Source organism: Pipistrellus hanaki (assembly GCF_964339955.1).
Source record: "Pipistrellus hanaki genome assembly, chromosome: 17".
NCBI lineage: Eukaryota > Metazoa > Chordata > Mammalia > Chiroptera > Vespertilionidae > Pipistrellus > Pipistrellus hanaki.
In genome coordinates, this window is record NC_140519.1 from 38,081,505 (window position 1) to 38,107,535 (window position 26,031).

At 35.3% G+C, this 26,031-nt stretch overlaps 1 protein-coding gene and 1 pseudogene across 7 annotated transcripts in view; one reads left to right on the top strand and one right to left on the bottom strand.

The window, feature by feature from the left end:
* The window catches only part of VPS13B (vacuolar protein sorting 13 homolog B), a 522,947-nt gene that overhangs the window by 38,181 nt on the left and 458,735 nt on the right, over positions 1 to 26,031 (top strand). For all 6 annotated transcript variants that reach the window (XR_014793185.1, XM_084864486.1, XM_084864483.1 and 3 more), the window contains exons 12-16: positions 555 to 642; positions 3,333 to 3,524; positions 8,324 to 8,493; positions 9,603 to 9,797; positions 16,426 to 16,550. Coding sequence is in view for 5 of the 6 variants with exons in the window: in XM_084864486.1 (XP_084720612.1) it covers positions 555 to 642; positions 3,333 to 3,524; positions 8,324 to 8,493; positions 9,603 to 9,797; positions 16,426 to 16,550 (770 nt within the window). In the remaining variant the exon portion in view is untranslated. The remainder of the gene's footprint in view (positions 1 to 554; positions 643 to 3,332; positions 3,525 to 8,323; positions 8,494 to 9,602; positions 9,798 to 16,425; positions 16,551 to 26,031) is intronic.
* On the bottom strand, positions 12,584 to 13,295 carry LOC311611804 (myeloid leukemia factor 2-like; annotated as a pseudogene). Its single transcript has one exon. The product of its transcript is annotated as a myeloid leukemia factor 2-like (transcript).

The following is a 26,031-nucleotide window of genomic DNA, read 5'->3' on the forward strand; positions in this document are numbered from 1 at the left end:
GATGATATTAATGTATTTTCTATGGAATCAATTTAAAAATCCAAAAAATTATCTGAAGATTAGTGTAATAGAATAGGTAATTTACACTTAACCCTTTTCACTACAGATTTACTTTTATTGTTGACAGTAAAGAGTTTAATATAGATCTGCATAATTAACATACTTTTAAATATCTTAGATTATCTTTAGTGTTTAAACTGTTTTATGTAAGTGTACTGAAATATTTAAGAGTGTACATTATTTAATAGTTTTTGATAGTCTTACAGGTCAAGAGTGTACTATCCTCCATTATAAGTATTCATTAAGCAGACATTATTGATAGAGTGGTCAAAATGTCTAGTGGAACTATAGATGCCCGTTTGTGTAGTTTGTGATAGAGGTAACATTACCTTACTTAGAAGTGAATTCTTTGGATAACCTCTGCTTTTTTGTTATTTTGGTACTCCTTTCAGTTGATACATTTTCTTTGTAGGGACATATGTCTGTTCTTGACTTACCATATTTTAGACTCAGAAGTCTCTTCTATACATGTGTTCTGTTTGCTTTGTTGTCAGGAGACTTATACTGAGATGGCTGGAATGCAAAGGTTTGGGGCTTTCTACATGGATTACCTATATACAATGGAGAACAGCAGTGGCAAAGGTACCGTTTTCTTTCTTTTATGTTTGCTTTTCCTCCAGCTTTATCAGAAGCAGTTGGTCCTCTATTACATTAGATTAACTTTCTGTTACTCTGGGGAATGGTTGAATTTTAATGCCATGTTAATTTTCTTAGGTTCTTGGCGTTTTTAATCTCTTTTTTGTGAATCTAATGAAACTCATGGACACGGACAACAGCGTAGTGATTGTGGGGTGGTGGGAGGAGCCGGGCAGGTGGAGGTGAAAGAGGAGATAAATAGTGATGAAAACTAAAATGAAATAAAAAGGAAGGAAAAGACAATTTGTATAATCAGCGAGAATTAGTTATCATGTATCTAATATTAAAATTTTGATGCATTAAATTTTATATTATATAATAAGTTGTCAAAAGTAGTAAATATTTCCTTTTCTGTATTAAATACATTTTGATAATTATATAGATCTTTTAAAGTTTGTTGTTAGAAGCAGAAATGTCAGAATAAAATCTTCTAAAAACTGTGGACGTATAGTGTATTATTATATATTTTTATCCTTTTTTGGGCTCTTTTTACAAAGCTATTTTTATTATTTTATTAGAGGCCCGTTGCATGAAATTCGTGCACTTGAGGGTGGGGGTGGGGTTTCCTTAGCCTGGCCTGCGCCCTCTTACAGCCTGGGAACCCTCAGGGGATGTTTGACTGGTGGCTTAGGCCTGCTCTCTGCTTAAACAATAGTGGGACATCCTGGTAGTGGGACATCCTTAGTGGTGATGCGAGGCAGGAGAGGCTCCTGACATTGCTGCTGCACTCACCAGCCATGAGCTGCCTGGCTTGTGATTGCGTCGTGCTCCCCAGTGGTAGCACACTGACCACCAGAGGGCAGCTCCTGCATTGAGCGTCTGCCCCCTGCTGGTCAGTGCGCATCATAGTGACGGGTCGTTCCACTGTTTGGTTGATTTGCATATTAGCCTTTTATTATTGTGTTTCCCTGAAAATAAGACATCCTCCGAAAATAAGACCTAGCGCATAGAAAGATTAGACATCCCCTGAAAATAAGACCTAGCACATCTTTGGGAGCAAAAATTAATATAAGGCACTGTCTTATTTTCGGGGAAACAGGGTATATAGGATTTATTTATTTTTTAAATATGTTTACTTTTACCTTTTTAAAAAAATATATATTTTATTGATTTTTCACAGAGAGGAAGGGAGAGGGATAGATAGCTAGAAACATTGATGCGAGAGAATCATCGACCAGCTGCCTCCTGCACACCCCTTACCGGAGATGTGCCCACAACCAATGTACATGCCCTTGACTGGAATCGAACCTGGGACCTTTCTGTCTGCAGACCGACACTCTATCCACTGAGCCAAACTGGTTTTGGCTGTTTTTATTTACTTTTGAGAGAGGAAGAGGTGGGGGAAAGAAACATTGATGAGAGAGAGACATTCATCAACTACCTCCTGCAGGCCCATTCATTGGGTATTGAGCCTGGAACCCAGGCATGTGCTCTGACCAGGAATCAAACTAGTAGCTTCCTGGTGCATGCAACAATTCTCAATTCACTGAGCCACACTGGCCAGGCTTTGTTTTTTTTATTCTTATTCTAATTTGATTATGCTAACAATATATTTTTGAAAATTTAACCATTTTATGTTTGTCTATACATCAGTATATGAGTGTTCTGCTTATTCAATCTTTTTACATGTTGAAAACTTAGTGAAAATAGGTTCACCATGGTTTTGGTTAACTTCATATTTAAGAAAATGGTTTCTATTTATTAGGTGATAAGTTAGATATGGTGAATGCAAAGAAGACCAAAACATTTCTCAAGAAGCCAATAGGTAGTTTTTAACTATGCACTTAAATAAATGATTATATATATGGCTAAATGACCGTCTGACCATCTGCTTGGTAGCTATGATGCACACTGACCACCAGGGGGAAGGTGCTCAGCACAGGAGCTGCTGAGTTGCGGTGACTTGGTGGTGGTTCTTGGATGATGCTCCCTGGAACCAGAGAGGAGAGAGCCCAATTCTGGGGTGTGTCACTCGAGAACCGCCCTCTCACAATCCGAGACCCTTTGGGGATGTCAGAGAGCCGGTTTCGGCCTGATCCCCATAGGCCAGGCCAAGGGAGCCTACCTGCTGGAGGGACCCTGCTCACTCTGCAGACAACCTTTGAGCTGTGGCGCCGCCCCAGGTACGGCTGGCCAGGGAGGGATCTTGTGAGGTTGACTCCAGGGTGTGCCATGGTGACAACACAAGTGTCTTGCCCTGCCCCCGGCCACTCGGTGTCTGTTTATGCAAATGAACTCACCATCTTTGTTGGTTTAATTTGCATACTCACTCTGATTGGCTGGTTTTTTTTTGCGAAGGTAAGGTCAATTTGCATCTTTACTCTTTTATTAGTGTAAATAAGGAATTAGATTTAAAAGAATAAATTTCTAGGAATGACTTTAAATTTTATAGCACTTCTTGTAACAGAAATAGTTAACAGGAATAATTTTTTTGAATTGGTTGTTTTTTGGTGATAGTATCTTCTCATCTGCACAGAGAAAATTATAGATCAGCAAAGTTCCGTGTTTGCAACTGATGGAGAATTGGTTTAAGGCATTAAGCTATAAGCTAAAAAGATGAGAGAAGAGTAATTTTAAAATGTATACTTGGTATGTTTGATGCTGAAAATATTAATATAAAATTTGGCTTCTTTTAGGTTCTGCAAATCAACAAGACTTTTCTTTAGGAAAAAGTGAAGATTTGGGAATAGTTCAGGAGAAGTCTACCAAAAGCCTTGTTATAGGTCCTCTTGATTTTCGCTTGGATAGCAGTGCAGTACATAGAATTTTGAAAATGATTGTTTGTGCCTTGGAACATGAATATGAACCATATAGTGGGCTAAAACCAGGTTTGTTTTCATCTTAATTTTGAATCTCTTGCCAATTGATTTGAATGGTTATATAATCTTTTTTTTTTCTTTTTTTTTGTATTTTGCTAACTTGCCCATTTTAGTAAATTTTCCCTATCTGACTTCCATGTATTTAGTTGCAGAAGCTGTAGCTGTCATCTTAGACCCTGAAGTGAAAACTGCATCCTACGTGTAACAGAGCAGTAAGATAGAGCCCGAGTCTTCCTAGTGTGGAAATACCATGTCTGTTCTGACCCTTGAGACTCAGATTATTATCTGAAAGAGAAATAAGCTTCTGTTTTTGTTGACATTTGATTTTTATCACAGCATATTTGCTGTTACCCTAAATGATACTGAACACCCATAGCTGCATATCTAGTCTCTCCAAGGATGCAGTTCTGATATTTCCATGGTTAGCCCTTCTGAAACACCAGTTATGTTCAATTAAAATTTCAGTTTCCAACATTATTGGTTTTTGTTTGGTTGTTGCACTTTCATCTTAGACTGCCAGTTCCCTGTTTCAGTTACCAATTTTTGTAAAATGTCATGTGGGTTTGTCACTAGTAATCAAAGAGGCAATACAACCACATGCTTTACTATCCATGCGTGACCTAAATATAACAAATACCATTAACTAGTAACCAAACGGACAAACTTGGAAACAAGTGACATGATTGATCACTGATCATGATGCTCATCTCTTATTTATGTAACTAGAGGCCTGGTGCACAAGATTTGTGCACTAGGGGGGTGGTCCCTCAGCCCAGCCTCTAATCCTCTAGCAGTTTGGGACCCTTCTAGAGATGTCTGCCTGCTGACTTAGGCCTGATCCCCCTAGATATCAGGCCTAAGCTGGCAGTCAGACATCCCCCTCGCATTCCGGGGCTCTCACAGTCCGGGACCACTCACTCTTTACCGCCTGCCTGCATCGGAGGTGGGAGTGGCTCCTGCCACCACTGCTGTGCTTGCCAGCTGTGAGCCTGGTCAGCTTCTGGCTCAGCGGCACTCCCCCTGTGGGAGTGCACTGACCACCAGGGGTTAGTTTCTGTGTTGAGTATCTGTCCCCTGGTAGTCAGTGCGTGTCATAGCGACTGGTCAACCAATAGTTTGGTCAACTGGTCATAACAGTTGCTTAGGCTTTTATATATAGAGATGATTTATGAGCTGAACAACTAGCAGTGAGCTTTATACTTTATGCAGTTAGTTACATTTACAATATTGTGGTAACTGATATTTGAAATGTGCTTTTTGGGAACTGGCATTTTTAAACAAATTCGTGAATATTTGAATTGTATAAAGTGATAGCTGCCTGTACTGTATATACATACAGCAGTGAGCAATGATAGGTTTCCAGTGTGAGTATATGAAAATTTTACTGTGATAATAACCTGCATGTCTTTTTCCATGTGAACAATTGTAAACCTTTTGACAAACCCTGTATATTTGCTACATTTATACTAGTGCACAGGCATTAAATCTTAAGTAGTTAGCAGTTCTACTCCACTTTTTTGGTAGCTATTTGTTGAAGTGTAATATATATATATTGGAAAGCTCATAAAACCTAAGGGTATAGTTCTGTGAATTTTGCAAACTTAACCACACTTGTGTAAATGTTCAAGATGCTTACCAACCTCCAGAAGTCTCTTTGTGCCCTCTTCTGGTTACTACTCTGACCCCCAGGGTAACCACTCTCCTTACTTCTAACATCATAGGTTTTGCTTTGTTTATTTTAGAATTCATGTAAACAGAATCACACAGTATGCACTCTTTCGTCTCTGGATTTAACTGACATTATGTAAATGAGATTCTCATTACTGGATAGTTTCCCGTTGTGTGAATATATTATAACTTATTTATCCATTTTACTATTAGTATTTGGTTAGTTTCCAGTTATTATGATACTGATGCCAAAAACATTCTAGTACATACTTTTGTTAAACAAATGTACATGGGGACAAACCGTAATCTACTTTCTTTTGCATGTGGCTCTCCAATTTTCCCAGCGCTATTTACTGAAGAGTCTACTCCATTGTGTGCTTTTGGCTCCTATGTCAAAAATTATTTGCCCATATACATGTGGCTTTATTTGTGGGTCCTCAGTTCTGTTTCATTGGTCTGTGTGACTATTTTTCTCTCAATATGCTGTTTTTATTATCAGCATATTGAGAGAAAAATAGTAGTCCTGTAGTATAATTTGAAATCAGATAGTGTGACACCTCTAGCTTTGTTCTTTTTTTCTCAGGATTGCTTTGGCTATTTGGGTTCTTTTGCGATTCAGTACAAATCTGATATTTCTATTTCTTTAAAAAATGACATTGGAGCCGAAACTGGTTTGGCTCAGTGGATAGGACATCGGCCTGTGGACTGAAAGGTCCCAGATACGATTCCAGGCAAGGGCATGTACCTTGGTTGCGGGCATATCCCTGATAGGGGGTGTGCAAGAGGCAGCTGATCAATGATTCTCTCATTGATGTTTCTAGCTCTTTATCCCTCTCTCTTCCTCTCTGTAAAAAATCAATAAAATATATTTTTTAAAAAAAATGACATTGGAATTTCAGTGGGAGTTGCATTAAATCTGTATATTGCTTTGGGTAATATGGCCATTTTAACTATGTTGATTCAAACCATGAACACTGAATATCTTTCATTTCATTGTGTCTTTTTAGTCTGTTTTAAATATGCTGTGTAGTTTTCAGTCTATAGGTCCTTCACATCATTGTTGAGGTTATTCATAGGTATTTTATTCTTTTTGTTGCAGTTGCAAAAAGAATTGTTTTTCTTTTATTTATTTTTCTGAAGCTTCATTGTTAATATATAGGAAAGATGAGGATTTTTGTACATTGATTTTATATCTTGCAACTGTACTGTTTTTGTTTATTATTTCTAATAGTTTTTTGGTGGAGTTTTTAGGGTTTTCTGTATACAGAAATCATGTCATCTGCAAAATGTGAAACTTCTATTTCTTCCTTCCTAGTTTGGATGCCTTTTATTTATTTCTCTTACCTGATTGCTCTGGCTAGGATTTCTAGAACTATGTTGAATAAGAGTGGTCAGAATGGTCATCATTGTCTTGTTCTTGATTTTAGAGGAAAGGCTTTGAGCTTTTTACTGTTGAATATTACATTGGTTGAGGATTCGTCATATGTGGCCTTTGGTATGTTAACCTACTTTCCTTCTGTACCTATTTTATTGAATATTATAATCATAAATGGATGTTGTATCTTATCAAATGCTTTTTATCCTTTCTTTTGTTAATATCATATATTACATTGATTGATTTGCATATGTTGAATCATTCTTGTGCCTGGAATGAACCCACTTAATTGTTCTCGATGTATTATTTTCTTAATGTATTGTTGTATTTGATCTGCTAGTGTTTTGTTTAGGACTTTTGCACCTGAATTCATCAGAGATATTGGCCTGTGTTATTCTTCCGAGGGTTTGGTATCAGGGTTATGCTGGCCTCATGAAATGCGTTAGGAAGTTTATTGTTTGTTCTTTAATTTTTTGGAAGAGTTTGAGGAGGATCAGTATCAAATCTTCTTTAAATGTTTGGTAGAATTTACTGGTGAAGTGATCTGGTCCTGGACTTTTTTGTGTGTGTGTAGGTTTTTGATGGTTGTTTCAATTTCTTCAATGTGATTGGTCTATTTAGATTTTCTAGTTCTTCATGATGCAATCTAGGAAGTCTTTCAAAGTATTCTAGTATGATCCTTTGCATATCTGTGATGTCTGTAGTAACTTCTTTTTTTCTTTATTTTCTCATTTTTTATTGATATCTTTTTGTATTCATTGTCCCTGGCTGTGTGCTTGACTTTTTTTCTTTCTTTAATTCTTCATTGCTTAGCAGTGGGCGCCAACTTTTCAGGCCTCATGGACCACCAGTTGTCTGAGGACCACCGGTTGGCAGCCGCTGTTTTAAAGTATTCCATATGTCTCCTTTCCCCCCCATTGACCTCTTCCCGGCCCTTCCACCCACCAGCACATGCCCTCACCCACCTAGTGACTGTGCCCATTGGTTATGCTCATATGTATGCATACAAATCCTTTGGTTGATCTCATACCACCCCCTGCCCTCTCAGGTTTGACAGTCTGTGTGGTAACTTCTTTTTCTTTTCTGATTTTGTTTATGTGGATATATTCTCTTTTTTCCTTAGTCAAGCCAGTCAGGTACTTGTCAATTTATTAATCTTTTCAAAGAAACAGTTCTTTATTGTATTAATTTTTGTCGTGGATCTGTAGTTCTATCACATTGTGACTTTATTTGCAGTTACTGATACCTGATGATAGTAACTAGCTTTTGATAGGGTTTTTGTCCATTTGGTTATATTGTCTTTTGCTTATTTAAGGTTTTTTTGGGCCATATTTCAATGAAATCATTTATTATTATTGATTTTTAGGGGGTTTAAATTTTTTAATTTTGAATATGCTGTGGGTATAAGTCCTTTATGTATATATTTATATCTATATATGTACCTGTCTATGGAAATATTTTCTCTGTCTGTCTGGCTTTTACATTATCTTAATGGTGTTTTCATGAATAGAAGCTGTTATTTCTTTGACAAAAGAGATTGGGAATTTCTTTAAAATATTAAAAAAAACATTTAAAAATAAAAATATAAAATTTTATATAGCGAAGACATATATTTATATTTTAGAGTAATTTAATTTATATTGATTTAAAGAAACTGCTTGTTGTTTAAAAATAGAATTTGATCTTAAAATTCAGGTAGCCAATGAATTTTTCAGTAATTCAAGAAAATTATTTAAAAATTAATTGAAATTTTGTTTCATTTTAGATATTAAAGATGAAAATGAAACAATAATGAGTGTGGAAGAAGTGGCATCTTTGGAGGAGTATATTCCTACTCGGCATACAAGTATTACTCTCCTCAAATGTACCTGCACAATATTTATGGCTGAATTCAATTTGCTGGATCATTTGCTACCTGTCATTATGGGAGAAAAGGTATATTTTGTGGTTTACTACTTGTTTTTCCATATCTCCATATTTGTTGACTCTGATATTGGAAAAGGAAGGTGATTAAGTAAAAGTATATTTGCTTATGTAAGTACCTACACTAATAAAAGAGAAAGATGGAAATTGACCATACCTCCGTGAAGCCCACCAGCCAATCAGGAATGAGCATGCAAATTAACCCAACAAAATGGCAGGTTAATTTGCATACACAGGCATGGAACGAAGACTGAAGGCTCTGCCTCAGTGAAGACTAAAGACTGAGGACTGAGGGTTGAGGACTGAAGGCTCCTCTGCAGCCGGAGCCAAGCCTGAAGGGTTGGCTCCCCTAAAGGCTGAAGGCTTGGCTCCACTGTGGCTTGAGTCCCTGGTGCTGGAGGAAAGCCAGTGCCGGCAGCCAGGGGAAGGAAGGCCTATTGCACGAATCTTTGTGCAATAGGCCTCTAGTCCATTTTAAAGTTAAAGCAATGTAACTATCATTGCTTTTTCTTAGAGAGTAACTTTTATATATTTAAATACACTAACCTTAAGCTAAGGCTATATAAGGAGGGCATCAGTCTAGAAGTCAGACCATATCTAGCTATATTTTTCAAGTGGGCTGACAGATTCAGCCAGTAAGGAAGCCATAAGTACAGATATTAAATGGTTTATTACTTACAGAGGCAGCAAAAGCTCTTTATTATTATAGGATAAGGACTTATTAAGTGTTTAATAATTTGTTTAGGACATATACAATGTTTTGCTTTCTGAGTTTGCCACATGCATATAAAGTATGCCCCTGTGTGCCCCTTTCTGGGTCTCCCCTGGCCTGTACCTTAACCACACTATTGTCTGGTTATGCATATATTCATACAAATTCTTTGGTTAATTTCTTCCCACCCACCCCCGTCTTGATGAACAAAATAGATCCAGAGACATTATGGAGCAGACTATTGAATATTATATTTGGTTTTGAAAAGAGAATCCTATAGAAAGGCACCATTTCTAGATTGATTTGATATCACTATAAAATGTGCTAGTCTGAAGCTTATATATATAGAGAACATTGCACATCAGTCACTGTTCTCCTGAAATACAATGTGAACACTCTTGTTTTCCAGAATTCAACTAACTTCATGAATACTACAAATTTCCAACCTCTTCGGCCTTTGCCATCTATTCAGATATTGGTAGATAAAATTAATCTGGAACATTCTGTGCCAATGTATGCTGAGCGTTTGGTGCAAGTGGTCAGCAGCCTTACTCAGCCTTCTGATAACCTGCTTCATTATTGCTATGCACACTGCTACCTTAAGGTATGAAAAGTGAACTTTTTTCTTTATTAGTATCTGGTGGCATGGGGAGAATTAAATAAATATGTTTTTTCTTAAATTGTAATTTCACAGAATTAGTATCTTATAAAGTGAAATTTAAATAAGATATGACAGATATATTCATTATTTAATATAATTAAAATGCATAAGAAATAAAGTGTACCTGATTCAAAGATATCTCTTTAATTATTTGAGGAAATTAATGTTTGTAAGAATAATAATTATAATTTTTAAAGATTTTCTGTATCATTAATGTTATTTATAAGCAGAGGCAGCAAAAGCTCTTTATTATTATAGGATAAGGATCTGTAGATCCTTATCCTATAATAATATAAACTAAATGCTTTTCATAATAATATAAACTAAATGCTTTTCAGAAAGAGCATTTAGTTTATAATAGTGTTCTAAAAGACTCATGATTTCTTGGAGGGGAACATTTATATGAGACAGTGTTTTATAAGGAGTATTTTAACACGTTTTTTAGTCATTTTCCTTTTACTGTATTCATGTTATTTTCTTGACACAGGAAAAATTTTGATTACTTTAAATCAAGTTATGTAAAGTTAATTATTGGAGGCTTTGCTCAACTCCATTTTTTTTTTTTTTTGTGGTAAATAAGTAATACTACTATAACCAATACAAAAAGATAAATTCAAATATTGATCAACTAGAGGCCTGGTGCACGAAATTTGTGCACAGGTAGGGTCTCTAGAGTTGGCCTGTGACCTTGGCCGATTGGGGCCTTCTGGCTAAGGCCTTCCTTTGTTTCATGCCTCCCCCTGGTGGTCAGCACATGTCATAGTGAGCCATCCAACTTCCGGTTTCTGATCGAACTCCCGCCTGCAAGAGGGCACAGGCTAAGTTGAACAACCCCCTTCCCCCAAGTGCATGAATTTCATGCACTGGGCCTCTAGTATATATATAATTTTACATTTGTGCTTTAAAATTAATTATCACAATTAATACATTGTGGCGTATGGTTTTGTAAAATATTGGTGCAATGTGAATATCAGATTATAATGTTAAGAATATTCGCTTTGTTTTGAAACAGGTCTAATTTTAGGTAGTTCATTAATCTTTCAAGGTATTCTACTTATTAACTTGGTAAATATTAAGTTCTTTCTATATTGCAGACATTCAGCAATAAAAGTGGATAAGGCATGCCTTGTCCTCAAAGAAAATAGTTATAAAAGCCGTTGGTTACTAATATGTTTATCATCCATGCTGACATGAAAGTTATTGGAATAGTTCTTTACTACTGTTATTGTTAATATATTAAAATCTCAATTAAATTTCCAGGGTAATTTGAAAGTTAGTTATAATGTAGTTTAGGTAAAGTTATGTTTTGGGAAAAGGTCTTTTGCTATAGATGCTGTCTAGCTGTCTTTTACATTTGGTTAGTTTGACTGTTGTTATGATTGATAAGTTAAATGTGCCAAGAAGTTAGGTGAGAGCAGAGTGGGAATAGTATATGTAGAATAACTTTTCATTAGTAGTGTGAATACTTCAAAGAATCCTTGAGTCTTGAATATTTCATTGCATTTTTGATGCTTTATCAGTAGTCAAGTACATTTTATAAATTTCAGGATTTGGTAGAGTTATTTCATATGACTAGTTGGAACTGACTCAAAGAAATGATTTATTGTAAAATTTATTAGCAATTCATGTTATTTGGGATGGTTACTATATATAACCTTTGAGGAAATTTTCAAAGTTTAATTTTCACTATTGTAGTGTTAAAATAAAGTTAGAATTTTCACAGAGTTAATACAACCACCATCACTATCTACTGATTCCAGAACTTTACCTGAAAAAAGAAACCTCTCTATTGATTAGCATTCATTCCCCATTTGCTCTTGCCTTCTTGCCCCCTGGTAACCATTAATCTACTTTTTGTCTCTATGTATTGGCCTATATGGGACATTTCATATAAATGGAATCACATAATATATGTCTTTTGTGACTTTTTTCACTTAGCATAATGTTTTCAAGGTTCATTAAATTGTACTATGTATCCATACATTTTCCCTTTTTTATGGGTGATTACTGATATTACATTGTATGTATGGTTATATATATTTTGTTTATCTGTTGGTGTACATTTGTGTTTCCACTTTCTGGCTAGTATGAATAATACAGCTATGAACATTTATGTATAGGTTTTTGTGTGTGAACTCAAGTTTTCTTTTTTCCCCTTCCATTCCTTTCTTTCTTCCATAAACTCCTAGTTATAAGTTGCACAAATCGAATAAAGGTAGAGAAGAACATAGGGGATATTTTTGTGATATGTAGGGTATGGGAAGGGAGAATAGGTCGGGAACTAGTCCCCTGTCTTCACACTCAGCCCTGGATGCAGGCTGTAGCCCTCTATTAGGGGATCTGAGGAGGAGGTTGACAAAGATTCAAGGTAGCTGAGGGATGGAGGAGGTCCCTAAACCCAGAGCTCCTCCCAAAAGTCTTCAGAGTATGGCAGGGGTGGAATGAGGAAGGTGAGGTTGTTCAAAAATGGAGCTGCAAAATGAAAAAATCAAGTTAGTGTATACAGGAGATGTTGAGTCATGGCGATAAGGGGGTTAAAGAAGGAAAAAGTAGGTAAAAGTGGCAGTGAAAAGTTCTCTGTGAGAACCCCAGGGAGAGGTAGGGGCCAACTGCCTGTTAATTTAATCTTAAAATGGGAATGGAAATTGGAAAGGAAAGGAAAATGTTATTTCAGGCAATGATTTCACAGCCTCTCAGCCTATAGGAGAGAGGCTGAGGGCCCAGGCCCCTCACCAGCTATAGCCGCAGGACTGTCAGGATAGGGAGTCCTCAGGACCCTGAATAGCCCGAGGGGAGGCCCCTCAGCCTTTGGGTCCCCACTGCCTGGAGCCTCATGCCCTCAGAATTCCAGAGGGCGCTGGGTGATTTGGACGTTTCCCTCCACCACTCATCATCAGATATTGCGGCCTCACTTTCATCGAGGTTTAGTGTTCCTGCTGCTCCTGGTCCCCTTACAGTGGCTTTGGGAGCACTGGAGGATGTGAGCTGTGTCTATGATGTGATGTCCAGTGGACATCTGCTCTAGTCTATGGTCCAGTTGCCACATGGTCCTCAGAGTCTCCTGGTGCCGAGTGCATCCCTGACATCTGGTAGACCTTGGGGGTAGCATCACCCATATTGGAGTAGGAGATGACAGTGGAGGATGAAAAGGTCTGGTAGTTGCCTTCAGCAGTCATGTGTTCCATGTTCCCAATCATGTCATTCATTATTCCAAACATGTCCATGAAGCCACCCAATATTTCCAGCATCCCAGAGGGGGAGGTAGCCCGCGCCTGCATCCTGCAGCTGGCAGGCATGGTCCCTGGCATGTTGCCATCTATAATGCTGAGGAAGGGGCTATATCCAAAGCTACTTGACACATTCGGTTCATATGTTGACAGCAAAGAGGTCCATCAGGAAAATGGGATCCTCAGGCTCTACATCCCTCATGTTGCGGAACATCTTGATTTTAGTTCTAGGGAGCTCCCCATGGTCCAGATTCTGGTACTGCAGCACATCTGGGCGTCTCAACTCCCTGTGTGCTGAGGATCTGGGCTTGTGGCCACGGATTCAGGATTGGTCTTTGGCTCCCATGCCACTCCTCCCATCGCTGCCGCCTCTGTACCAGAACCATGATCACAAATTTTCTATTTCTCTTGGGTATAACTTAGGTATGAGGTTCCCTGGTCATTTTTAACATTTTTAGGGACTGCCAAACTTCTCTTCCAAAGGGATTGTCACGTTGTTGTACTATTCCATCAACAGTGAATGAGGAGGGTTCCTATTTTCTTCCACATCTGCACTAACACTTGTTATTGTTTGTCTTTTTTTATTTTAGTTATCTTAGTGGTTGTGAAGTAGTATCTTGTGGGTTTGATTCATGTTTCCATAATGACTGATGTTAAGCAGTTTTTTCATTTGCTTATTGGCCATTTGCATATCTTCTTTGGAGAAATATCTGTTAAAGTCTTTTGCCCATTTAAAAATAGAGTTATTTCTCTTTTTTATTGTTGAATATTTGAACTATCCTTGGTGAAAGCAGCCTTAATTCAGACTGTGCTGGTTTTCCTTTTTCTAGATGAAGTATATGTAATCTTGGTCAAGGGTTATTGATAAGGTATTAGGTTATATAGGTATTGTAAATCTATGTGTCTTATTGCTGTAATTTAAAGGAAATATTTGAAAATTGGTTATATTGAAATAATTATTTTTGATGTGGTAGATAGGCTCTATTTCATTATAATTTACTAGAGACCTGATGCATGAAAATTTGTGCAAGCGTAGGCCTTCCTTCCCCTGGCTGCTGGTACCAGCTCCCCTCTGGCACCCGGGATCCAGCTGCCGGCGCCAGCTTCACTCCAGCACCCTGGACCTGGGCTTCCCTCCTCCAGCTGCCTGCAGGCACCCGGGACCAGGGCTTGCTTCCCCCAGGCCGCCTGCAGGCACCCAGGACCTGGGCTGGCTTCCCCTCTCCCCGGGTTTGTCAGGAAGGACATCCGGAATGACATCTGGAAGACATCTGGTCTAATTAGCATATTATCCTTTTATTATTATAGATATTTGTTTGAATGTTCTCTTAGAAGCATCTCTGGACAACATATAAATTTAGTAAAAACTTCAGAAATTGCCCTAACCGGTTTGGCCCAGTGGATAGAGCATCAACCTGCGGACTGAAAGGTCCCAGAGTGTGAGGAGGCAGCTGAATCGATGTTTCTCGCTCATCGATGTTTCTAACTCTTTATTCCTCTTCCTCTCCCTTCCTCTCTGTAAAAAAATCAATAAAATATATTTAAAAAAACACGCACACAAACCAACTTCAGAAATATTACAGAATAATATGTATTTTCTTCAAAGTTCATTGCAGTTCTGCAAGTGGCCAGCAGGGGATCTCCTCTACACCCACTTTCCATCTGAGTATATTTAATGATAGTGTCTGTGATTATACTATTGGGGCATTTTATAGAATATGAGAAAGTGGCTTGAGAGACCTGTTAGCTGGATAACCTAGTATTGTGATAAGACATTATCCTTAGGCACATTCTATTGATAGAAATAGTTAGAGGTTGGGCATATTTTCATAATCATGTTTTGTAATTAGTGGTATTAATAATTATAAATTTCAGAATTTTTTAGTGTGTCTTTCAGAAGAAGCATGAAATGCTAAAATTGCACAGTGCCCAGAAGTTCTTTGTATATTAGTGTTGCTTAAAATAAGTCCTCAAAGGGAATGAAGGTGGAATAACTTAATTTTTAAGGTTGATCAGTTAAGTGTTAGAAACATGTTTTCAGTTTCTCCTCCATTCTGTTTCTTTTTGTCACTTGTCTTAATAGCAGGACTTAGAGGAATTAATATATTAACATACTAATTAATGTATTACTTCCCTTTTCCTTGATAGTAAATTAGATAGGACCTACCTTTGAAATGCACGTTTCTTTGAAAGTATATAATTCTAACTAATGTCTTATATCCATAAAATTATTTTGTTCCCTGAAAACTGACTTTAGAGAAAAGGATTTGACATTGTAAGTTTGATGAAGGATTAAGGGCATAACAGCTTTTGAAACCATTTGGAAGTAGCTTAATAACTTTCTAAGAAATTGATCATTGATTTATGTCCATTATATGAAAGTTATTTTGAAAATTAGTTACTGAGAATTTTTTAACATGTTTTATTATGGCCTGTAGCATTTGTTGTTAACCCTAGAGATAGGAAAGTTCATGCTTTATAAATCCAAGGAATAAAAAATAATAATGAAAGTTAAATGTTGGGGTTAAGCTGCTTTTGCATGTTGTTGGAAAATAGTAACTCTTTGTTTTGCATTTCTGTGTGTCAGTATTTTCTGTTTGAGATGTTTATCTTTTACCTGATAGGAAGTAATTGGAGCGGAAATAATCATATTTAGTTCTCTGCAATGTTTTATGTAAAATATGGTGTTACATTTGATTTTTCCTATGAAGGCAAATATAGTGTTCAGACATTTTAGGGAATGCTTATAAATTTTTTGAGTGTGATCTGCTAGTTTTAAATATAAACATAAGAGGAGTGATTTCTGTCACAAATTTTCTGAGTTACAAATCTCAGCCCAACAATTATATTCATACACAAAAGGGAAAATATACAATACTTTAGGATATATTTTGATATTTTTTTTGTGTACATAATGTAAGTTGAAGGCAAAATGCATTATTAAGATTCTTCTTGATGTAGTTCATGTTCTTTTAGACACAAAATAATATAAATAGTAATTTATTATAGTTAGTATTTAAAATGTGCGCAATGAGGTCAGTTGTTTATATTAATAGAAAAGATGTGCATTTTAGCAGATAATAAAACACTAAATGAGAATTAAATATAGAAATGGCAGCCTTAAAATTAGTCACAAAAAGAACAGGGCTGTGAAAGAAGTACTGTATATTTAAATTTCTTAATTCTGACTTAATGTCAAAATGAATAAAAAATGTTGATGTTTGGGAAGTGGAAAAGACATTGGAACATATTTAGTGTGCAGCTGTTGTAGAGCAAATTGAAACTGACGTATTCCATCCAAACTTTGTCTGTGTGAACATTCGGATCTTTTCTTTTTGTTTTAGATATTTGGTTTCCAGGCAGGACTGACGTCTTTGGATTACAGGGGATCTTACTGCTTACCTGTACCGATTATTCCCTCTTTCAGCACTGCTCTGTATGTTAAACTTCTGAAACTACCCACATGCTGGTAAGTATTACGTTGAAATGTGGTTTATGGTAATTTTTATTTATTATCTTAGGAGGGAAAAGCTAGTTGAATCTGTTTTATGTCAGTGTGTTGGTTTTATACAAAACCTTAGGAAAATATCTGAATTTATTCTGTCTTTTAAGGAGACACTAAAAGTCTCTTTAATATTTGTGCATTAGATTATAATATCTTTTGTGGTAGTCATAACTGTTGTCTGGGTTATAATTGTTAATTTATGTTGGAACTATAGTAAAACGTTGCTGCTTCATAATGTAATAGGAACTGCAAGGGCAAATACTTTTTTTCTTGTCTTTGAGAGAAAACAAAGAGTAACTAAAACGTTGCATGTTAATATTAAGGCTAAAGTATTAACTAAGTAACAATTTTATGTGTATTCATAGTTTCTGAGAAAAGTATACCCATTACATACATTTAAAAGATTTGACATATTTATGTGTAATCATTGCACTTGGGAAGAAATCAATTTTAATATTACTTATCATTCAGTATCGGGTTACTTTATTTGGAGGTCATATTTTCCTAAACTCAAAGAGACTTATAGCAAGAAAGACAATAGTTACTAATCATAACCTTTTTTTTTTTTAGATGAAAGCAATACTTTTAATATATTAAAGAAATAATTGTTTAAATACATGAGATACGATTTAAATATATGAAATTATATTCTAATATTTCTACATTTTAAAATTGAGATTATTTCAATTATTTGGAATATATCTTTACTTTCTCATCTTAATCAGTAAGCTTATTTTTACAGAATGGTTTTTATTAGTTATTTTGAAAAGCAACATAACTTTCAGAAAATTTACATTTTTTATATCTAAAGTATTTCATTTGCTGATAATGTTTCTTTAATAACATATAACTTTTAGAATGAAATTTATAAAGTAAGTGCTCACATTTTCAAAGAAATTTACTACTGATCCAGAAATTTAAAAATATAGAAATTGCAACTAATTAAGTTTGGAACCAGTTCTTCTATTAAATGAAAACATTATTAAATGATTATTATTATTTTTACTTGGTAGTTTAAGTTTTGTGCTAATCATTCAGAGTCCTCATATATCATTTACTTATGTTGTTTAGAGATTTACTTTTTAAACATTTTATTTGTGTATATATAACATGTTGCATTTGATTCAAGTTTTATATTCTAATTTATTAATAAATACCATATGATATGTCCTGGTTGATATCAACTTTAATAGATATTTGTGAATACTGTTTTCTCAATTATGTGCTGATTTATTATTCATAACACTGAAATTTTATTAGAAACACAGTGCAGTTTACTATAAAAGATGCTTAACAACTTTTAAAAATGAAAACCCAAAATTTCCTAAATGGATTATAGTATAACCTTTATATGAAAAATATTGAATATTTAAATAGGTAAGGTTTATTTTAAGGATAAATACTATAAATATTGTCAGATGTGATTTAAAATATGTCTGCTGACATCTAAAAGAAAATATTCCAATTTAATACTAAAAGCATAAGTTCACAGAATGCAAATATCTGTTTGGGTATGATTTGCTTTTTTTTTTTTAAAGTTAAGACCACTTCTCATTATTTCAATGATATTTTTGCTATATTTTACAGAAATGTATTGCTTTGAAATAATTTCTTTAAATTGTTTCCCATAAACATTATGTAAACTATAATCTATTGTTAACAACTCTAAATTGAAAGTAATTTATACAAATCTTAATAAATTGATATCTATCTTAGTTAAATTAAGCAAATAAAATACCAGAAAAAGTACATCAAATAATTCTTGAATTAAATAAAAATCATGTGAGCATGAGAGCTTTTTTATCTGATGCAGTGAGGATTTTTTTTAGTAAGGCTCCCTGGTTATGTCATTAAATGTCAACCCTGTTCCCATTCATGGTCCCTCCCTTCCTCAGATTATGTAAGCTGCTTTCATTTGGATTTTTAAAATTCACATTTCAGTTTTTTTTAAAAAAACATATGATGCTATGTATATATTTCATTCAATAAAGAGAAGAGCATATTTGCCACAGGCCACAGCTTTTGAATTAGGGCATTTTATAGCACATTGAAAAAAAATTTTAGTTGGTGTGTTGGAGTTAGCATTGTAAATCAGCAAAATAGCCTATACTTTTTGTTTAAAAATATTTTTAATTTCAGTGTTTAATTGTGTAAAAGTTTCAAACTAATTACCACTATGGTTTAAGTAACATTGAACATAAATTATCTTACTCTCATTTAAATTTTTTTATTTTAGTCTCAATGAACAAGCTTTTAGTAAACTCCAGTTTCTTAGCATTTAATTTTTCAAAATATTTTGTCTTTCATTCTATATTACATAATTTCTAAACATTTAAAAATAAACTTTTAACAAATTTTTCTTTATTGTTTATACCAGGTTAACCTTTACTTCTTTTAGCTCCTAAGATCAGGAGTGAAATATGTAGGATATGGTGGGAATGACACAGTGATCAATATTTCATGAGAGCAATATTGAGCAATTAATATAAATTTTAATTGTTTAACATATTTCTTTTGATTGGCTCTGTCACTCAAAATAATGTTTGTGAGATTCTTCCATTAGATTGTTTGCTTTGGTCATTACACAGTATTTTATTACATGAACATTGGCAATTTATGTTCTTTATCTGCAATTTCAATTAAGAATATGTACCTGAAGTTTGTTTGATTTCTTTTTTATTTCTTTGCTATTTTCTGTTTTCCTTAAGAAGCTTCAATTGTGTTAGAGGAGATTAGATGTCATTCCTTAAATATGTTTTGATTTTCTTCATTTTGATAGGCATTGCACTGTGTGTTGAAATTGGGGAAAGACTAAAGTAGAATGCAATGAGGGTAAGAGATTATCTTTTCCCTGACCATGAAAACTTTCAGTCTAGTAAGGGAGAGGACTAGACACATATGAAAATAGTGGTCTTTAAGTTACAAAATTGGGATCTAAGCACAATGTAGAGATTAGAAAATTTCCCTGGGACATCAGAAATGGCTTCAGAGGAGTTGGGCTTTAATGGCTGAATCATAGATATTCATGTATTGAGAGGTTCGTGTGGTGTGGAGGCTTCTGGGGATAATACTGTGAACAAAGTCAGGGTTAGTCCATTGGATCTGTGAATGCATACAGTGGGGGAGGAATTTGGAAAGTATTTTAGACCTTGACTTAAACATGAAAAAACTTCCTTTCCATATTATAGTTGGGTGTTAAAGTCTGTTAGTTTTTTTTTTTTTTTTTAAATATATTTTATTGATTTTTTACAGAGAGGAAGAGAGAGGGATAGACAGTTAGAAACATCGATGAGAGAGAATTATTGATCAGCTGCCTCTTGTTCACCCCCTACTGGGAATTTGCCCGTAACCACGGTACATGCCCTTGACCGGAATCGAACCCAGGACCTTTCAGTCCACAGGCCGACGCTCTATCCATTGAGCCAAACCAGTTTCGGCTAAAGTCTGTTAGTTTATGTGTAGAGTCCCACATGGCCATAAATCACACTTAGAAAAATATATATTTTTATTGATTTCAGAGAGGAAGTGAGAAGGAGAGAGAGCTAGAGACATCAATAATGAGAGAGAATCATTGATCGGCTGCCTCCTGCATGCTCCCTACTGGGGATTGAGCCCACAATCTGGGCATGTGCCCTTGAGGAGAATCAAACCTGGGACTCTTTAGTCTGCAGACCCCACTCTGTCCACAGAGCCAAACCAGTTAGGGCCATAAGCCATTCTTTTTAACCTAGGAGGTGGATACTGCCTTGCTAGCTCCTGATTGGTCTTTTCCAAGAATTCTGCCTTAGCAACATCCTTGGGATTAGTTTGTACGCCTCACTGTCTTATGATTGGTTATCTGCAAGCTGCCTGTCTTAGCAATATCCATACATTTTAAAGTTTGTCTCCTGCATGCACCCTTCCTTCCCCTGCTAGCGGGTTTGTTTAGCAACTCCGCCTAGTTGGGTTCCATGGACATGGACAACAATGTGGTGATTGAGGAAGGGGTAAAGGGCGGAAAGTATTTTAGGCAAGGGAAGACATAAATTTTTATTATAGAAATAAAACTTCTTAAAAAATTCTGATACCCTCCAGATCTGGGCCCTTTTTGGCTTCTCTAGATTCATCTGATTATCTTCCTCCCTGTCCTCTCCCACCTTTAAAAATTTTGTTTTATCCTTACCCAAAGATACATCTTTTTACTGATTCTAGAGAGAGGAAGTGTGTGTGTGTGTGTGTGTGTGTGTGTGTGTGTGAGAGAGAGAGAGAGAGAGAGAGAGACATTGATGTTAGAAACATTGATTGATTGGTTGCCTCTCATACCTCTGTGTGCCCCCACAGGGGGTTCAGGACCTTTTTCAGTTTGTCTTCTTTCAACCTATCTTTCACCATATTGTTTCACTAATCTTAGCCCAAATAGTCTTAATTCACCCCTCAGATATTGGTCCAATTGACGTTTTCACTGGTTAGGTCACATTCTTCTAAAGGTGGGACATTGTTCCGGTTTTTCTCTGTTCTTTTCATAGAAGTGATTTTGACTAGTTGGTGTGATTATTTAATAACTTTTCTAAATTCTTTTCAAACATTTAAATTCCATTGTTTCTATGGAGGACATGTCAAAACCTTGAATGGTAGACACAAGTGAATATTTATTGACATACAGCTGGTAATTTTTTCAGTGATTTCAGTGTTCTTTTGTTGTCCGATTGATTCAGATTGTAATCTTTTTTGACAACCTAGTCCATTTCCTTTTTATTTAAGTAATACATGTAAAATGTGCTCTTGGCCAAATTAAAAACGAATGACTTTAATGAATGACTGAAGTTGAATTAAAATTCTAGTGGTTTTCTAATCAGAATTTTCAAGGTTCTATTTGAATGTTACTGATTTTATATATCTACACTAGAGGACCAGCGTGCGAGACCTAGCCTGCAGCACCAGCAGGACCCCAGACCCGCCCTGCGTGAGCCTCAGACCCCACCTCCACCACTTGGGCCCCCGCCAGCCCCTTGAGGGCCCCACCATGCGAGCCATGAATCCCAGCCCGTTGAGAGGTGTTCCTTGCACCACCTGGTGACCATTTGTTTGGTCATTCCGCCGTTATGGCGTGACCACAGGCCTTTTATGATATAAATATATTGCATAAATATACTTTATTTCTCTCTTTTTTTTTCTGAATGGTTAAAACACTTTTACTTCAGGAGAGGAATTGAACAACTTATTAGGAATTGATGAGAATAATGAAGGAGAGCATTTGCCTTTTTGGTATTTTATTTGTTTGCCACCCCCAATACTTCATTATAAGATTTTTGACTTTTTATGTTATAATAATCAAGGAGTTATTTATTTTTGCTTTAAAGATAGACAAGGTTTACTTCCCATTTTATTTGTTCATCTGTTAGCTAACATTTAAATCCAAATAATGATATTTTTTCAGAAAATTTGAAAAATAGCAAAATATATTTGTAATTAAACAGGATATAATTTATATTTTACAGCCATTTGCAAATGCTAAACGTCATTATAATTAAAAAGAATAATAGTTAATACTAGTGGGGATGTTGAGAAATGCTGGTGAATGTGAAACTTGATTCAAACAGTAAAATACCAAGCAGGCATTAAAAGACCATTATAAGAGTATACGTACTAATGTTGAGAGATCTTGATGATCTGTAAGATATGCTGTTTAGTCACTAGATGGAGGCTGTAGTCATATACACATATATGTCCATTAAAATTATATGTGTATCTATGAATGCATAAAATCAAGTAGGCAGAGGCCTGTGGGTATGTATGCTAAACTCATAAAAAGCGGTTGTCTCTGGCGAGTGGGGTGGGATCAGAAAGAGAAAAGAAAAGCTAATTTAACCGATTATTTTACTTAACATTTAATTAAAAACTTCTTTCTTTTAAGTATTGATGTTTAAGTTAAAGAGTCATTGTATAAAGCACTAAATATAAATTTCTTAGCTTTTAAAACTGCTTTCACTTCTAAGTTGAGTTAGTGAAGTTTTGCACTCATTTTATTTTGGAAAAAGTGATCTAATCTTATTTTACTGTGCAGGATATGAGTAATAACAAAAATACATTTTTGGAACCAATTTGTAGGCTCAAACTTTGCATTTGGGGATTCTATATAAATCTGAGGATCCAGCTGTTTCTGAGGCTATTCTTTCAACTGCTGTGAGGTGTGTTGATTTTAAAAGAAAGGATGGCTGTTCTTCGAGTTTATGTAGGGCAAAAATTCCATGGTATTCCTATGAACATGAATGGATTGTATAAGTTAATTCCTTTGCATTGAGTAATAAGAACCACTTCCACATTTTTATTTAAAAATTTGGAGGAATAATTTTCTTTATAGAGATGCTGTATTGGTCCCAAACTTTCCCCAGCTCTGAGTTATAATGTCAGCAGATGGTACGAGTAGAGTCTTTAACGTATTTGTTAATTAGGGCATATTCATTTTCAGTCTTTGCTACTACACCATCAAGACCGGTGTGTTTCTATTTCCTTAAATTTATCCTGGAGTTTTTCCAAGTTTAGTTTTAATGAGTTGTTTATCCCACTAGTTACATTAGGATTTATTTTCCCCTAGAGAGTAATGTTTACACTGATAGTTTTTAAACCTATTCTGTAAAATGAACATATGTTCAGACTAGGACTTAGGGATATGTGAAATAGCCATTTGTTAAATAAATTATTTTCACCTACTCAACATATAAGTTTAGTGATATTTCAAAAAAATTTGGTAAACTCAGAAGTTGTTAGATATCTTCTGTATGAATTTTATTGAGCTGTTTTAAACAAAGTTTAAATAAATTTGTAGTGACATAAATCACAAGGAAAATTATACTTTTATTGTGCATTTTCATTGACATTTTAATGAGCCCTCCATCCCAAATAGCTTTAAAAAAGTTGTAAAAGCTATTGATTTGTTTAAAACCTCTGAAGTAAATATGGTATAATATTATGGGTTAGTCAATTGGGTTTATGAAGTGGATACATGGGTGTTCATTTCCTATACTTGTTAGCCTGTTAGCAATATTTCAAAGTTGACAAAAACAAAAGAAAAAAAACCCCCTCTTCATTGATATTATACAAATAGCAGGTACATTGTGTAAGTTACAATCTATTGCCAAATAATTTTAAAATAGTTTATTTTAGCTCACATGCTACTGGAGTACTTAACAGACGTGTAATAAAATGTACTTTTATTTGTAGTTCATTACAGCTGGAAAGTAAAACAAACCACAAAAACACGTCCTATGTGTATGATATAACTTACTTGTTTATTATTGAATTCTGGCTTTTGTACAAAGTGAATTATTTCCTTTGATGTTGAATTAAATTGAATCTGAAGGAGGGAATGGCCCTCTACCCTTGGGCATTATTAAAAGGTAGAATAACTTAATTTTTTAAAATTTGCATATGTTTAAGTTTTTATTTAAGTCTATGTTATCCATTTGGGAACTATTTTATGTGACGTATGATGACTTGAAAGTTAAAGTACCATGTACAGTAGCTGTATTTGTTATGAAATAGTAAAGACCCACTTATAAAAAGGATCCCAAGTATAATTTTGCCTTATAAGTAAATATTGCTGTAGCTATAAGAACATAACTCTTGCTGCACCATAGGACTTCTCAAATATCACTGCGTATCTGGTTGAAGATAGATAGCTAGATTAATTGTACATTTTTATATGTACATGTTACAGATATCTGTTTTCTTAGTGTTACTACTAATAAACAGAAATTTGAGAGCATAGTAGAGAACCACCTCTCAATATTTAAACCTTAATTAAAGAAAAGAAAATGATTTAAAAAATGGCTGCAATGTTGGAAAAGCAAAAGAAACCAGTGATGACAATGAAATATAAATGTGTGAATTGGATCCTGTTTGTTTTTCCTACTGTCTCTTGATCTCTATTATTTTAGCTGTTTGGTTTAAAGAATATTTTATTCATTGCATATTTATTTCCTACTCTATTCATTCCTATCTATTGGTTTTATGGTAAACTGTGTCCAGGATTATGGATTGAAAGGTAAATGTAGGTACAGCCACGTATTTCTTTCTTTTTTTTTAAAATAATATATTTTATTGATTTTTTTATAGAAAGGAAGGGAGAGGGATAGAGAGCTAGAAACATCAATGAGAAAGAAACATCGAGTAGCCGCCTCCTGCACACCTGTCACAGGGGATGTGCCTGCAACCAAGGTACATGCCCTTGACTGGAATCGAACCTGGGACCCTTCAGTCTGCAGGGGCGACACTCTATCCACTGAGCCAAACCGGTTTTGGCTGGCCACGTATTTCTATTAAATATTTGGAAGTTGTATGGACAACACCATAGAAATCTTAATGTGAAACTATATACTTAACTGATAACATGCTAATTAAGAGAGATGTCTGTTCCCAAGGTTTGTTTTTGTTGTTTTGAGTGAGAGAAGGCAATGGTTAGTTGCTTGGATAGGTGCTCCTAGGAACAGAGTACTGAATACTTCAGGGAGATTTATTTCTTTTTATTGAGATAAAACCCAAATAACATGGAAGTCAACATCGTTAAGTGTTTTAAACTACAATTCATTGATTATTGGTATATTCACATTATTTTGCATTCATCATCACTATCATCATTTCCTAATTCCAGAACAATTTTAAAACTCGAAAAAAGATACCCGGTCTCCCCCTAACCGTATTGGCTCAGTGGATAGAGCATCAGCCTGCGGACCAAAGGTTTGATTCTGGTCAAGGGCACTTATCTCTGTTGCAGGCTCCTCCCCAGCCTGGGTCCTGGTCAGGGCTCATGCAGGAAGCAACCAATCGATGTGTTTCTTTCACATTAGTGTTTCTGTCTGTCTTTCCCTCTCCCAGTCTCCCTAGAAATCAATTGAAAAAAATGTCCTAGGATGAGAATAACAAACCCTGTTTTATTACAATAGTTTTTTTATTTTAGCACTTTTACTGTTTCATCCTATTGCTGTGTGGCCTCCATCATTTCTGATGGGAATGCCTTCGAAACTCAACCAGGCATTTTACAACTCTGCCTTCTTTTCTCATTGGGTAAACCCTGGAAGTCAGCCAGGGTTGGGAGCTTAAAACCTTTCTATAGTTTTCCCTCTGCAACTGCATGGTCCTGAGCGTGTGTATGGCCTTCTGTATTCCTCAAAAGATGCTGGAGCTTTTCAATTTTCTTATTGCCCAATTTTTAAATTACTTTCCTCCCAAGATTTTGGTTAATTCATTTTGTTTGCTGTTTTTCCTACACACATTGTCCCAGGCAGCATGGACTAATGTAATTAGTCCTCTAAATGTTTTCTATAAATACCCCTGCCTAGTTGTTTGGGAGAGTTTTGAATTAAGAGAGATAAAGCAAGCTCTTTGAGTTGGTTATCTTGGTAGCCACCAGACAAGTCAAAACAAACAATACAATTAGTTGTGGAGAAGGTCTGTTTTGCTTTCTTTG